Source organism: Littorina saxatilis, linkage group LG17 (assembly GCF_037325665.1).
Source record: "Littorina saxatilis isolate snail1 linkage group LG17, US_GU_Lsax_2.0, whole genome shotgun sequence".
In the NCBI taxonomy this organism is placed as follows: Eukaryota; Metazoa; Mollusca; class Gastropoda; order Littorinimorpha; family Littorinidae; genus Littorina; species Littorina saxatilis.
This window is the reverse complement of record NC_090261.1, coordinates 24,549,660-24,564,742: the sequence shown is the minus strand read 5'-3', so window position 1 is coordinate 24,564,742 and position 15,083 is coordinate 24,549,660. Positions and strand designations below refer to the sequence as shown.

General features: G+C 46.1%; 1 protein-coding gene across 1 annotated transcript in view; it reads left to right on the top strand.

The window, feature by feature from the left end:
- The window catches only part of LOC138953122 (dynein axonemal heavy chain 6-like), a 141,426-nt gene that overhangs the window by 107,325 nt on the left and 19,018 nt on the right, over positions 1-15,083 (top strand). Inside the window, exons 64-75 of the mRNA XM_070324913.1 lie at positions 671-792; positions 1,267-1,396; positions 1,825-1,939; positions 5,708-5,844; positions 6,136-6,394; positions 6,864-7,168; positions 7,590-7,821; positions 8,199-8,438; positions 8,925-9,257; positions 9,931-10,141; positions 14,211-14,316; positions 14,730-14,957. Of these exons, the coding sequence (XP_070181014.1) occupies positions 671-792; positions 1,267-1,396; positions 1,825-1,939; positions 5,708-5,844; positions 6,136-6,394; positions 6,864-7,168; positions 7,590-7,821; positions 8,199-8,438; positions 8,925-9,257; positions 9,931-10,141; positions 14,211-14,316; positions 14,730-14,957 (2,418 nt within the window). The remainder of the gene's footprint in view (positions 1-670; positions 793-1,266; positions 1,397-1,824; positions 1,940-5,707; positions 5,845-6,135; positions 6,395-6,863; positions 7,169-7,589; positions 7,822-8,198; positions 8,439-8,924; positions 9,258-9,930; positions 10,142-14,210; positions 14,317-14,729; positions 14,958-15,083) is intronic.

The window sequence follows — 15,083 nt, the reverse complement described above, 5'->3', positions numbered from 1 at the left end:
GTATTCGAAAGAAATATGTATTTTTTACAAGTAAAATGACTATTTCTAAGAATACTCACCTCAATTTAACCAGAGACCCTCCCACCTACCCCGCTATTGACTTAATAGCTTCGAATTGAAACTGGGGATTATGGGCATTGGCACATGCGCAGAGAGGTACTACCGACAAAGGGAGACTACTCCCCTAAATGGTATACCGACGGAAATCTAGAGTTAGCGACCTTGTTTACAGTCTAGTACTGGTAACATAGGACGCTTCTCAGTCTAGCACTCGTAAGTAAGGTAACTCCTATTAGTTAAATTGAGGTGAGTATTCTTAGAAATAGTCATTTTACTTGTAAAAAATACATTTTTTAGTTTTATTTTATGCTTCTTAGAACCTGATGTGCTAGGTGATCAGTTCATGTAACTCTTGCTTACTGTTGCATTGTGAGCGCTACTTTCCCTTTGGTATTTATTCTTTTAACTGGGTTTTTTTTCTTCTTGTTTTCTTTTTGTTCCACACGTTTAGGTGCTAAGAGATCGCATAACTTGCTTTCTGTTGTGTTTAGTGGTGTTATTTTGTATTGATCATTTTGACTGTCCCATTTTTCAACTCCTACCTTGACTATCTAATTTGTAGCCTGTGATGGTGTGGAGAAGCATTGATTTGAATTGTGTACGCTTACAGGACGTGGGCGAGGAGATAGATCCTGCGCTGCGCCCCATCATCATGCAGGAGACCACCAGGCGAGGCGGACAACAGGTGATCAAGCTGGGAGACACAGAGATTGAATTCAACACCAACTTCAGGTGGGTTGGCTGGCTGGTTTGCAGTGCAGCTGGATACGCATTATTGTGTATGTGACATGGTGACACAGCAGTCTTTCTTTGTCACAGCAACGCCTGCTGGCCTTGAGCACGTACAGAGCTATTTATAGTTCAAACATTCAAGAGCTGCTGCTGGTGAGACACCGGCGGGTTTTAGAGGGCTGTTTGTTGACTACTGTTGTCTATTGGTATGCTCTTGCGAACCTTTGAATTGACATGTTAGATTTGTATTGGGCTATTACCGTACTTTGGCCCAAACTCACTCCTGGGAGTTTTACAGGGTGGGGACGGTAACACACACCACCCTGCTCTTGTCACATCTGACTTGGGATTGGCATAGGCAGAGATAATCTGATTGCAGTTGTAGAGTTATGACGGTTGTGTTTTCACAGAATGTAACTTTAGCAAGTTCTAGTGATGTAATAGTTGTGTGTATGTGTGTGTGTGTGTGTGCAGACTGTACATGGCGACAGGGATGGCCAACCCCCACTTCCTGCCAGGTGTGTTCATCCAGGTGAACATCATCAACTTCACCGTCACTTTTGACGGTCTACAGGAACAGCTTCTCTCTGTCGTCGTCAGACAGGTCAGGGAAGGATGGATATGTGTGCAAGGATTGGTGTGTCTGTGTGTGTGTGTGTGTGTGTGTGTGTGTGTGTCTGTGTCTCTGTGTGTGTGTGTATGTGTGTGTGTGTATGTGTATTGTTGAGGGTAGTTACAGATGTGCATATCTGAGTGAACCGGTAGGTAAGTACAGTGAATGAGAGAGAGAGATTGCATGTGTGTGTGTGTCTCATTTTCAATCCTCCCACCATATTGGTAGCTGAACTCTCCCCCGAAAGAGGCGTATGGCTGCCTAAATGACGGGGTAAAAACATTCATACACGTAAAAGCCATGGGAGGTTCAGCAAATGAATGAAGAAGAAGAAGAAGGTAGCTGTACTCCGTCTTTGGAAGAAAACACTGTAGTAACTGTTTTACAGACCCATTGTGTTATTTTCTGTGTGCCTTCAGGAGCGGCCACAGCTGGAAAGCCAGCGACGTGAACTGCTGGAGAGCATAGCTGGTGACAAGCAGCTGTTGAGAGACCTGGAGGACAAGTCCCTCAGTCTGCTGCAGAAAACTGAAGGTAAGGTCTTGATTGTAGATTGTAAAAGCTTTGAGATGAGGGTAGAACAGAAGACCTGTGGTATGATTGTGGACTGTTTGGATAGCCCTTCTTTGGACTGAAATCAGGGTTTGGTGACGGTCTTAAGGTTAAGAACAGAAGAAATTTATGGAGAGTTGAGTTTATAGCTAAATGTTTGCTAGATGTTGGGTCATTGAATGTTTACTGATTTTTGAGTTGCATATCTAAGTGCAAGACTTTCTTCCAGAAAATTGTTTATTGTAAAAGGATGGTGGTTTATGTTGTCCTGCAGTTAGCCCTTATTGATTCCGCAGGTGTGCTCAATCTCTTTTGAGAAAACTGTTTGGCTTTATGTGCACCTTTTCACACGTCAGATTTAATTTTTTGAGTGAAATGTGCCATTGTTTCACCATGGAGATTGTCATGCAAAGGCTTGTGCACCATGTCAATCTGTGTTTTGCCACATGCTTATAGTGATGTGAAAAATCTTCACTGCTATTTTTGCTTGTGTTTCATGTGTTTCTTTCAGAGACAACAAGGAAATATTCTGCTCTGTAGCACATGGAAACAGCTAGACCTGGTTTTCTAGTTTGCACGACTTATGCGGTTGTTACAGTGGAGCAGAGTACTGAACGATGGTTATTTTTAACGGTTCAAATGCTAAATAGTGTTCTTTTCCTGCAATGCTTACTGATACAGGGGAAGAGTATGCCACTGCAGCGGGTTTGTATTGCTTTTATGGGAAATGTTGTTTAGAGTTTGACGTGCTTCATAAATAACTAACTTGAACATGTTACTTACTATCAATGTTGCTTATGAATTATCAGTGTGATGTGCAGTGGCTGCTTTTGTGTCTATCATACAGATCAATGTTTACTCAGATTGGACAAAAGTGTGAAAACGGCAGACATTTTTTTTTTAACATCGACCATTTCTTTTGTTATAGGTATATGCATTTGTAACTCAACAGCTCGCTAACATGTCTTGCAATGAAAATTGTGTAGATTTTCTGACGTGTCAGAGGAATTGGAAAGTAATTTTCTGAAAATTAATGTCAACGTTTTCACATATTTTGTGCATGGATTTATTTAAGTTTCATCATTAGATACATCTGCACCTTTTTTAATTAAAAACATTGTATCCGTTAGGATAGACCTGTCCAAAATGAGTTACACCAAGAGAATGTGAATGTTTGCTTGATGTTTAAAACATGTGTTAACTTGACATAAAATTGCTTTAGTTTGTGGTTTTGTGAGAATCAAAATTTGAATTGTTTGTCTCTGCCCCAATACTTTCCTCCACCCAGCACACTTCCCCTCCCTCTTCTCCTTTCTCCTTTACAGCCCAGCCCCCCTCCCCTCCCTCCGATTTATTTTCTTCATCATCCATTCCCTTAGGATGATAGTGTGAACATCTCTTGTTGCAACTTTAGCGCACCGCAGTAACGCTTTTCTTTTTTAAAATGATACAACATCCATCCTCCATTTTAATTTATTTACACATTAGTTTGTTTTTTGTTGTTGTACATTGTATACATGTACTAATCTTTATGTGATAAACTTCAGCCTTACAAAACCAGTTTTCACAGTCGCTGCAGCAGATCACTGTATTTGAAATCCATGTTGCCGTTTCATACAGCACAACATTTTACGCATAAGGCCTTCAATTCCAAAATCACTACTAGCTAGGACTCAGTGTTAATTGTTTATTCCGTAAGCAGAAGTCAGCAGAAGTTTCAGTTGTGTACACGAAGTAAACTGCCTCCCACATCATTTGATAAGCACTGCATATCGTTGCACTTTCAGGCATGAGATGGCATTTTACAAAGCTCCAGAGATTATTCTTGAGATCTCCCAGATTGCACGATATCACATAATTTTGAAAGGTTTTTGTGTGCGTTCAGGCTTTTTTTAATGTTATTTTATTATATTAATATTTTTAATTAAATTACATATTCTTACCCCAATTCTCATAAATGCATTGACTCCAATCTCACATGCTAGATGTCGAAAAACTACTCAAATTACCTGCCCTTGCAAGGGTGGTAACCAAGCTAAAAACAGACGCCATAGCCGTTGCTATGCCCTGTCCCACCTGGTTACCCATAACCCACCGTGCACCACGTGAGCGCCGGCATCCGGAAGAATCATTCTCGACTTTCGACGACACACGTTAGACGTGCGGAATTCGTCTGCTCACTTGGCTTTCCCTAGCCCTTGTCTTTGTGACGTTATGGGCTTGGGGGGGCCTTTACCTGTTCGCCTTTCTTTTGGTGAGACCTGCCCTTTTTATTGAATTGAATTGTTGTTTGTTAGCTGCTTGTTTACAGCCGCTTCAGAAATTTACTTTTCTAGTGGACTACGATTTCGGCCATTTACAAGATGGCCGATAGCAAGCAGTAACTTAGGGCAAGGCAGGAAGTGAAAAAGGCTGTTAGCCCTTTTTAGAAACCTCTGTGCGGGTCGTCGACACTTCGAGTAGTATTGCTTTTGTAGTAGCTGTTCGTGCGGATAAGGTTTCGTTTTTTCTTTCCAGCCCTCCTCTCTTCTTAAGGAGAACCAGTCAGTGTCTTCCACTTTCGGGGGACTTAACGATGAAATATGTGTTTATTTCTCAGCTGTTTCAGGCACGATTGGCGCGCCCACTGTGGTGGCGTACTCCTTGGCAGCTTCGCATCGTGGTCTGGTGCAAATGGCCAGTTCGGTTCAGCCCTTTTTTGACTGGTGGCTCTGGGTTGTTCGCGAGCACCCTCTCCTTTCGGGAGGGGGGGCCTGCTCCCTACCTGCCTCTGACCACTCTGATTACCTCCGGTATTTCTCAGTGTGTTGGGGGATGGGGGGGGGGGGTGGTCCTGCTTCGCACCATGGTCTGGTGCAAATGGCCAGTTTGGTTCAGCCTTTTCTGCCTCTGGTAGTACGGGGTTGTTTACGAGCACTCTCTCCGTTGGGAGAGGGGGCCTGCTCCCCGCCTGTCTCTGCCCGCTCTCCTTGCTTTTAGCACAGCTGAGTCGGGCATGCAGCCCCTTTACCGTTTGGAAGGGGGAGTGGGGGCGCACGGTAAGTCACAGCCTGGGCTGGTTCCCACTCTGCCTCAATGGGGGCAGGGGGCTGTGTCAGTGGCCCACCCTTTCCCGCCCTCAGGGCAGGATCGGGTGGGGGCTGTGACGGCGGCCCACCCTTTCCCGCCATCTGGGCGGGATCGGGTGGGCGCTGTTGGACTGTCTTCTCAGTCTTTGCCTCTATTGTCCTTGCCCGGCAACCGTCCCCCCTCGGGGTGGGTGGGCGGTGGGGCTACTGGACGTCAGCAGGGGGCTGTGTTAGCTGCCCGCACTCGTCGCGGGTTGGTTCAAACTGGTCAGACCGGTTTTGGCGGCTGGGGCCAGTCTCTCGCACAGCGGTCGGGGAACAATGAGCTTGGCTCTCCTTTGTTCTCGGCAGGGTATCTCGCACAGCAAGGGCAGGTAATTTGAGTAGTTTTTCGACATCTAGCATGTGAGATTGGAGTCAATGCATTTATGAGAATTGGGTAAGTATATTAATCAAATGAAAATTTACTATTAAAATTTTCCATTTTCATACACAATTTCATTATCTCATGTCTGACTTTTGTCACTTTCAAAGGGGAGATAAGCATACAGAAATACACCTGGATAGCACTCATGAGTGTTGCACCCATGTTCATATCGCACAGCATAGTCTGTACTTTTAATTATTGTATTCATAACCAGAGGATCAAGAACTTGAACCGGTTGTTTTGCTGTGTGTACAGGTCACATTCTGGACGACCAGGACCTAGTGGAGACATTGCAGCAGAGTAAAGGCAAGAACCAGGAGATCTCTGCTCGCGTCTCACAGTCTGAAGTGACAGAGAAGAGCATCAACAGTGCACGAAAAAAATACCTGCCTGTTAGTGCCTCTTTTGTTTTGTTTGGTGTGAATTATTATTGTTAGTCAGGCTTGTTTATAATTCACTCTGGATGACTTTCAGAAGAGAGAGAGGTGTGCGAGTTGGGGGGAGGGTATGAGTATCATCGCATGTGGGGGTGAGAGTTGCTACGAAAAATATTGCACCATTGGTGGTCAAGAATACTGCAAATGGAATTTTTGTTTGTTGGGTGTTGTTCTGTATTATTTTGTTCATCATTTTATTCTCTTTTTGTGTGTACATTTCTGCATTCTGCTTTCCAACTGCTGCAGGTTGCACGGCGAGGAGCAGTGCTGTACTTTGTGCTGGCGGAGCTGGCCAGTATGGACGTGATGTACCAGTACTCCCTCTCCTGGTTCCAGCGCATGTTTGCTTCCTGTATCTCCAACTCGTCTGCCGACACTGCGTCCATCGCGTCCTCTGCTGCCACTGCTGCCTTTGGGTCTGGTGTCAATCACACCTTGCACGACTCCATGGAAGACCTGGAGAGTAATATGCAGGTTTCCAGTGACAGGAAGAGTCCTGATATGAGTAAGTTGATTCTATCTTTAGATTTGTTTGCTGAAATGTTTGATAAAATCATGAATGCACTGTGAACACAGACTGACCGTTTTACAACAGTTACTGGTGTGTCAAAAGTTTGTTCAGGTGTGTGACTGTGGAGAGGGAAATGAGACCAATATTTCAATAATGTTCTGCATCAAAGAAGGCTATAGAAATGTTAAAATTTGGCACAGTAGTTTCTGTAAAATGTAAGTCAATTGTTGAAGATTTGTTTCTGTATCTTAATCCAATGTTGTTATCATGTGCCTTGCATATAAAGATCAGTGTGGATGTAAGATTTGTGAAGAAATGCCACTGTGTCAGTGCTGCTTCTGAGATTTCCTTTGACGCTGACTTTTCTTTCTTGATTTTTTTTCTCCATACTTCAACAGAAAGACTTTTGAAGCAGGTTTTGTGAATGCTGTTTAACCTTTCTTATTCTTCTGTTCTTCTTCAGGTGATGAAGAGCTGCTCCAGCACCTGCAGAATATGACGGAGCGCCTGACGCACAGCATCTACCGCATCGTCTCCGTCGGTCTCTTCTCCGGCCACCAGCTCACCTTCTCCTTCCTGCTCTGCGCCAGCATCATGCGAGCCAACACGCAAGGCGTCGACCCCGCCAAGACCGCCGCCTCTTCCATGATGTCACTTCCCACCAGCGAGAGCGAGAAGAAGGAAAGCAAGGTCAAGGCTGAAGGGAGTAGTGATAGCGGCGTTGAAGGTGCTGGTGATGGTGGCGTTGATAAGGAGGAGGTGGAAAAGGTTTGTGCTGGTCATTTTCTTTGAAAGGGTTTTAATTTCATTCTGTTGATGGGATTTTATTTTTCTCTTTTGTAGTCTAGTCTTTTTAATATTTTGTTTTTTAACTATTCACAAACCACCCCCACCCCACACCTTTTCCCTTGTCTTTTGTGAAATATTATTTAGAGATAATTTGTTTTGTATGTGACTTAAGAGGAAAGGTATGTTTGAAGAGGTTTGAATGAAATGTTAATAGTAGCAAACCCAGGGATATTTGCCTGTGAAGACCGTTTCTGTGCCTGCACAGCTTAGATGTAGCATGGATTCCAATTATTTACTTAACTGCTGAGTATATTAAGAGAGTTACGTCTGAGCTGAAAGAACTGTCACACACAGTCGTGTTCAACCACTCAATACCTGACCCTGACCCTTTTCTCAACAGCCTGGAGAAGCCGATGACCCTCCGTCAGGGGAAAATACTGGAGGTGACAGTGGCAGTGATCGTACAGGACTCGCCAGCCCCTCGCACTCTGTCATGGCAGAGGACCTTAGCAACGACCTTGAGAGCAGCAGCGACGGCTTGGGGGTCATCCAGGACACGGAGTGGCACATCTTCCTCCAGGGCAATGTCATGGCCAGCATGGCAGATGAGGAGCTCCTCAAGAAACACAATGGTCAGTGGAGAAATCTTAGCAGTGTGTTAACACAAGTTTGTTGTTTGAGTCTGCAGAACAATTTTGCAGCTGTAGGGATCGAAGGTTAGGAATATTGGGTATTATTCTATTATTATTTCAGTTTATTTTTTTGGTATTATTTTAGCAAAATTTATGTGTTTTTTTGTCTCCAGTCATGTTACTGGAGTTTAACACTTATTTTGGCTTGCAGTAGTGTTGTATTCTCAGCTTACTAGTTGCTAGGTGGACTAAAAAGCTTCTTCACAGAAAAATGCCCATTTGAAATATCCATGAGAATAAGTGAAAGCAACCTGCTGTTAAACATCCAACAGCTGTAACAAGACACACATAACAAAACATTTTGATGCCTACCCCAGGCCTGACCCCCTTGGAACAACTGGAGGTGGAAGGTGACGGAGGCGAGCGCCAGTCGGCCAGGTATTGCAGAGCCCCAGAGTGGGTGACGGACAACACCTGGCGACAGTGTCAGTACCTGGACGCCTCCTTGCCAGTCTTTGCCGGACTTTGCCGCTCCTTGCGATCCAGCCCCCAGCAGTGGCAAGCCTTCAGGGCCTCACCTGACTGCTTCCTGCTCATGGAGGCACCCTTTGTCGCTGGTAAGGTTTGAGATGTCTGCAATGGGCGCAGTAGCCTAATGGTTAGAATAATCCTAAACAAATGAGGCAGAGCTCTGTTTGTGCATGTGACGTGTGTAATGGTGTAAGTGACAGTTATCTCGAACCAGTTTCCTGGCACCTGAGAGAATAATAACAAGCATTGAAATGAACAAGCAACTTTCATCCTCAAGATAGCATTTGTCAGAACATCTTACTGGCATTAGCAGCAGAATGTTAATAGAGATCTTTTGACTAATTCTAGAGATAGAAAATGATCTTGCGGCCAATATACCCACACAGAAATGTATACTCATCCAGGTCTGCCGAGGTATTGCTAATGTTATCCAGGCATAAAGAATAAAAAACACAAGAAAGGTTAGTTGTTGGAACGTTGTTATTGGAACGTTGGAAGTCTCTTTGTTTTTGGATTTATCCAGGCATAACCAGTCACCCTTAGTCATTACAAATCTTTCGCTCACTCATCAGGGCCAGAAGAAGAAGAAAAAGCAGAAATCACAGCTGAAAACACAGCCAGCACCACCGGCAGTGGCACCGCCACCCCTACCCCCACCCCCATCCTCACCCTGACCGGCCCGACACACAAGATGGAGGTGAAGGTGTTCCCGTGGGATGAGCTTAGCAAGTTCCAGCAGCTGGTGCTGGTGCGCGTATTGCGCAGCGACATGCTGGTGGCGGCCATGGCGCGCTTTGTGCAGGGTCAGCTGGGCGAGAAGTACCTGTCCACCAGCGCCTTCGACCTCAAGGAGATCTACGAGGGATCCACCGCAAAATCCCCGCTCATCTTTATCTTGTCACCTGGTCAGTCTTTCTCACTTAGCTGCCATTTGGAAATGATAAAGCTGGGGATTTGTAGTTTCTGGTATGTTTTTTGTCCATAAGAAAAGTTAAAGTGGGACTAAAGTGCTTTCCGATTTGAAGATTTTCAATTTCAAATGTAATAGTGTCACCAAACACTTTAGGACTGGGTGGCCGAATGGTAACGCACTTGCGCTCGGAAGCGAGAGGTTGCGAGTTCGACCCTCGGTCAGGGCGTTAGCAATTTTCTCCCCCCTTTCCTAACCTAGGTGGTGGGTTCAAGTGCTAGTCTTTCGGATGAGACGAAAAACCGAGGTCCCTTCGTGTACACTACATTGGGGTGTGCACGTTAAAGATCCCACGATTGACAAAAGGGTCTTTCCTGGCAAAATTGTATAGGCATAGATAAAAAAAAATGTCCACCAAAATACCCGTGTGACTTGGAATAATAGGCCGTGAAAAGTAGGATATGCGCCGAAATGGCTGCGATCTGCTGGTCAATGTGAATGCGTGATGTATTGTGTAAAAAATTCCATCTCACACGGCATAAATAGATCCCTGTGCCTTGAGTCCAAGTCTGGAGATAAGCGCGCGATATAAGACTGCATATAAAATAACACCGATGTACACATATATTGCACAGCAGACACTTCACGCCCATTCTGTGATCTCTCAGGGTGTGACCCAACGTCCCAGCTGATGCGGTTTGCCAAGGAGCAGCGCGGCAGCACCACCCACCTGGACATGATCTCACTGGGGCGTGGCCAGGGCCCCCGGGCGGAGGAGCTCATCTCCAAGGCCCAGATTCTCAAGAGCCGCTGGGTCTTCCTGCAGAACTGCCACCTAGCCGCCTCATGGATGCCCCGCCTGCAGAACATTGTGGAGAAGTGAGTTTTTGTTGGGGACGATTTTTTAGTGGAATTGAGGCGCGATGAAAGCAGACTGAAAATGATGTGTTGAAACATCAGTACTTGTACAGTAGTACTTGCGATGAAAGGACGCCCCTGGGACCAGCCAAAGGTGTCCCTACACTGCAGGTGGCCTGTCATGACAGGTACATTTTGTTCAGGATAATAGAAAAAGGGACAACACAGGGTGTCCTTTTAAGGGAGGTGTTCTCTCATCGGAGGGGCTACAACACATTGCAGGTACCACTGTAACAGTTTGTTCGTTCATGGGCTGAAACTCCCACGGCTTTTACGTGTATGACCGTTTTTACCCCGCCATTTAGGCAGCCATACGCCGCTTTCGGAGGAAGCATGCTGGGTATTTTCGTGTTTCTATAACCCACCGAACTCTGACATGGATTACAGGATCTTTTTCGTGCGCACTTGGTCTTGTGCTTGCGTGTACACACGGGGGGGTGTTCGGACACCGAGGAGAGTCTGCACACAAAGTTGACTCTGAGAAATAAATCTCTCGCCGAACGTGGGGACGAACTCACGCTGACAGCGGCCATCTGGATACAAATCCAGCGCGCTACCGACTGAGCTACATCCCCGCCACTGTAACAGTTATTGTCCTTGCGTGATAACAGTTCAGTGTGTGTGTGTGGGTTATGAATATATGACTATATTCACAAACACATTGAATTCCTTCTTTGTGAAAAGTACAGTAAGATGGCAATTAAATTACATACACTATACCCAACTCACATATAGCAATTAACTCTAGTTCAGTGCTGGTTACGCTGTACGCGTCCCCTTGGTAACAAGGGAGACCACTCTAAAAAAGAGAGTGACCAATCCCATAAGGCCAGACCAACTACCGGTCCGACTTCCGTATGCGTGCGCATACGCCGCCATTTGTATCATTCCACTCTCAGCGATCCAAGGGTCTGGTCGCGTTTTATGTACGCTCCTGCTGTTGTCAGCTTTACACCTTGGTCTTAGGACTTCGGATGCACCCCTTGGTACCGCCTGAAGCTTTACACCTGTTCCTACGCTGTGTGGGGTGAGATCTTTCTGATTTATCGCAACTTTAGCGACGTTTGTCGCTGCTTTCGAACTTATAAATTTTTTGACTGAAAATTTTTGTGAGTTTGTTGTTGTAATGGCGGAAGCGGCACTCAAAGATAGTGCGTTGAAGAAGCCTAGTTCGAGACAGGTCTCGGCTGATGCGACTCCTTCTAGGAAATCTTCGCGAAAGTCTAGTAAGAACGCTGGACTTGACGCGTCTTTGACTTCTGATTCGTCTTCCGCTAAGTCACCGGTTTTGGCTGACAAGCATGTTAGCCCTCCTCTGTCTAAAGTTGCCTTAGATAAAGTTAATGTTTCTGGCTTGGCCTCCGGTGTTTCGGATTCCACACCTTGCCCAGGTTTAGCTAATGCGGAGGTAGCTTCTCTGTTGTTGACACTTAGTGCGCAAGTTTCGACATTAGCGTCGGAGCTTTCCTCTACTAGGGAGGAACTTCGTTCCCTCCCGTCCGGTGTTTCGGATGTTTGTTCTCTTTCCAGGATTGGAACGTTCAGATCCCTCTTGGGGTGTGGTTTCTGGAGACCACTCGCGCGTGGCTGCTCCCGGTGCTCTTTCAGGGAGTTCCCATTGTGTGCCCTCAGCCAGAGAAGGAGCTCTTTACGGATGCTTCTCTGTCAGGGTGGGGGGCTCATCTAGACGGGCAGATGGTGTCGGGGGTGTGGGACTCAACACTAAGCTCCCTTCACATCAATCTGCTGGAGTTGGAGGCAGTCTCTCTGGCTCTGCGGGCGTTCAGGCCCTTGCTGGAGGGCAGACATGTCAGGATTCACACAGACAACACGACGGTGGCGTCGTATGTGAACAAGCAGGGGGGGACACGGTCTCCCAGTCTGTCAGACAAAGCCTGCCTCATTCTGACGTGGTGCAACTCTCATGGCATCCTTCTTTCAGCTGTTTACCTGAAGGGAAGTCTGAACGTCCTGGCGGACAGTTTGAGCAGGGGGGACAAGGTGGTTCACTCGGAGTGGACCCTCTCACACCAATCCCTGGATCGTCTCTGGTTGCAGATAGACAAGCCGGTGATCGATCTTTTCGCAACGAGGTTTTCAGCAAGGCTCCCTCTCTTTGTCTCCCCCTTCCCAGATCCTCTGGCCTGGAGGGTGAATGCCTTGGAAATCAGTTGGGCAAACCTGACAGCGTATGCGTTCCCTCCGTTTTGCCTCCTCGGAAAGGTCCTCAGAAAAGTAGACTTAGAGAAGCCAGCGCTGGTTCTGGTCGCTCCGTTTTGGCCAAGCCAGCACTGGTTTCCCGACCTACTGCGTCTAGCAGTTCGGCCTCCGATCCCTCTCGCCGTGAAAAAGGGGGACCTCGTGCAGCCTCGGTCAGGCATCCCCCACGAAAATCCGCGGCTCTTGAGCCTTCACGCCTGGATTCTATCCGAAGCGCTCTGCTTAAGGCGGGGGCCTCTGCGTCTACTGTAAAGTTCGTCCGCCACGCCCATAGAGAGTCTACAACTTCGGTATACTCTTCGCACTGGGCAGCTTGGGCTAGGTGGTGCGCGCTTAACGGGGTTAATCCCCTTGCACCAAGGTCCATGCAGGTAGCCAACCACCTTGCGTGGTTGGCAGAGCAGGGAGGTTCTCCCTCTTCCCTTAGAGTAAGGAGGTCGGCGATATCCTCAACTCTTTTACAGTTGGGGCGTAAGATCTCACTTGGCGGGGTGATCTCTAGTGTTCTGAAGGGCGCTTCCCTTACAGCCGCTCGGGTTAAATCGCACCTCCCTGCCTGGGACTTATTTTTGGTTTTACGTTTCTTAGCCTCGGGGGAGTTTGAGCCCATCCGTTCGGCTACTTTGCTTAATTTGACTCGCAAGGCCGTGTTTTTAACTTTGCTTGCTACTTCAAGGAGAGGTAGCGAAATTCATGCTTTGTCCGGTCTAGGGAAAGACATTTCCTTTGAAAAGGATGGTTCGTTGTCTCTCAAATTTATTCCCGGCTTCCTCGCTAAGAATCAGAAGCCCGGTCATGTTTCGCCTGTTTTGCATATCTTGCCGTTAAGCACGGTTTTAGCTTCTGGAGATCCAGATCTAGCTAATTGTCCCGTCCGGTCGCTCAGCCTCTACCTGTCACGAACTCGGCATATTCGCTCAGAAACCCAAAAGCTGCTCTTTATTTCCTTAAACACAGCTAGGGATAAGGATATTGCGAAGGTCACGTTGACCAAGTGGGTATCTACACTGATCAAGCAGGCTTATGCCTGGTGGGAGGCTCAGTCAGGAGAGTCTAGGGCTGTCTTGCCTCTCACCTCTGCAAGAACTCATGAGTCAAGAGCCTGGGCGGCCTCTTTGGCCGTCCTCAAGTCTGGTCGTCTGGCTGAAGTGCTAGAATCAGCATACTGGAGATCAGAGGATGTTTTTATAAACTTTTACCTCAGGGACGTCGCTTCACTGAGGCAGGATGGCAGCTCTGCGCTACCAGCGATGGTAGCCGCGGGGCAAGTCCTGCGTGGTTGAATTTTGGTAAGTACCCACCACCTATAGTAGCAATCTGCTATATGTGAGTTGGGTATAGTGTATGTAATTTAATACAAAATTTTATAAGTAAATTTTAATTTAATTAATATACTTACCCAACTCACATCGTTTAATCCCTCCCGCCTCCCCGCTGTGGTGGTATTTGGGACTAAAAAAAAGGGAGTGAGTTGGGCTTCGATGGAATGATACAAATGGCGGCGTATGCGCACGCATACGGAAGTCGGACCGGTAGTTGGTCTGGCCTTATGGGATTGGTCACTCTCTTTTTTAGAGTGGTCTCCCTTGTTACCAAGGGGACGCGTACAGCGTAACCAGCACTGAACTAGAGTTAATTGCTATATGTGAGTTGGGTAAGTATATTAATTAAATTAAAATTTACTTATAAAATTTTGTAGATATGTTCCATTGAAAGCATGCATAAAAAAAACCATATCAACTGTTTTGGTGATGTGTCTTTACCACTGGTCAGTGGAAAATTATGTGTATGAACGCTTTTGTTTATTCAGGTTCAACTCATCTTCCTCTAATGACGTGGACCCCCAGTTCCGCCTGTGGCTGAGTTCACGCCCTGATCCATCTTTTCCCATCTCCATTCTGCAGACAGGAATTAAGGTTTGTGTTTTTGTTCTGTTTTGGTTGGTGTGTGTTTTTTTGTTTTTTTTTCTCAACTCAGTTTTGTTGTCCTTATTTATTAACAGGAACTTTCCAGAAAATTATTTCCAGCAAAATATTCCTGTTATTTAAAACACTACTCTAGTTCACAGATGCATACATGCTCGTCAGCTTTAACTTCAGTAACAAAAAAAGAAGAACAAATGTCGGCATTTTTTTAACCAATGCTCTTTCAAGACCAGTCTTCTACACCAAAGCTTTTTCTGTTGTTGGTACCATCTGTGCTAGGCAATGGGATTTTTAGAACAGGCAGAAATTCTTAAATGCAGCTTGAATTCTGATGTAAATTAGGGCAAACATTGGCTACTTCAACCCAGAAATGTATACATCAGTTCATGGGCACCTGATTTCAGATGACAGTGGAGTCTCCACGAGGTCTGAAGGCCAACCTACTGAAGACGTTTGGAAGCTCAGGAGCAGGGATCGTGTCGGAGAAAATGTACGAGGAAGGTTCCAGCAAGCCGGGATGGCACACGCTGCTCTACGGCCTCTGTCTCTTCAACGCTGTCATACATGAACGCAAGAAGTTTGGATCACTCGGCTATAACATTCCATACGAGTTCAACGACTCAGACTTGGAGGTTAGCTGATTGTTCAGTTTTGTTTGGAAGTTTAACGACTTTCAGTGCGTGTTCACTTTCTCCAGAGCAGACAGGGTAAAGGATTAAGGACTCTCCACATGGCATGTATAACTAGAAGAATATTTT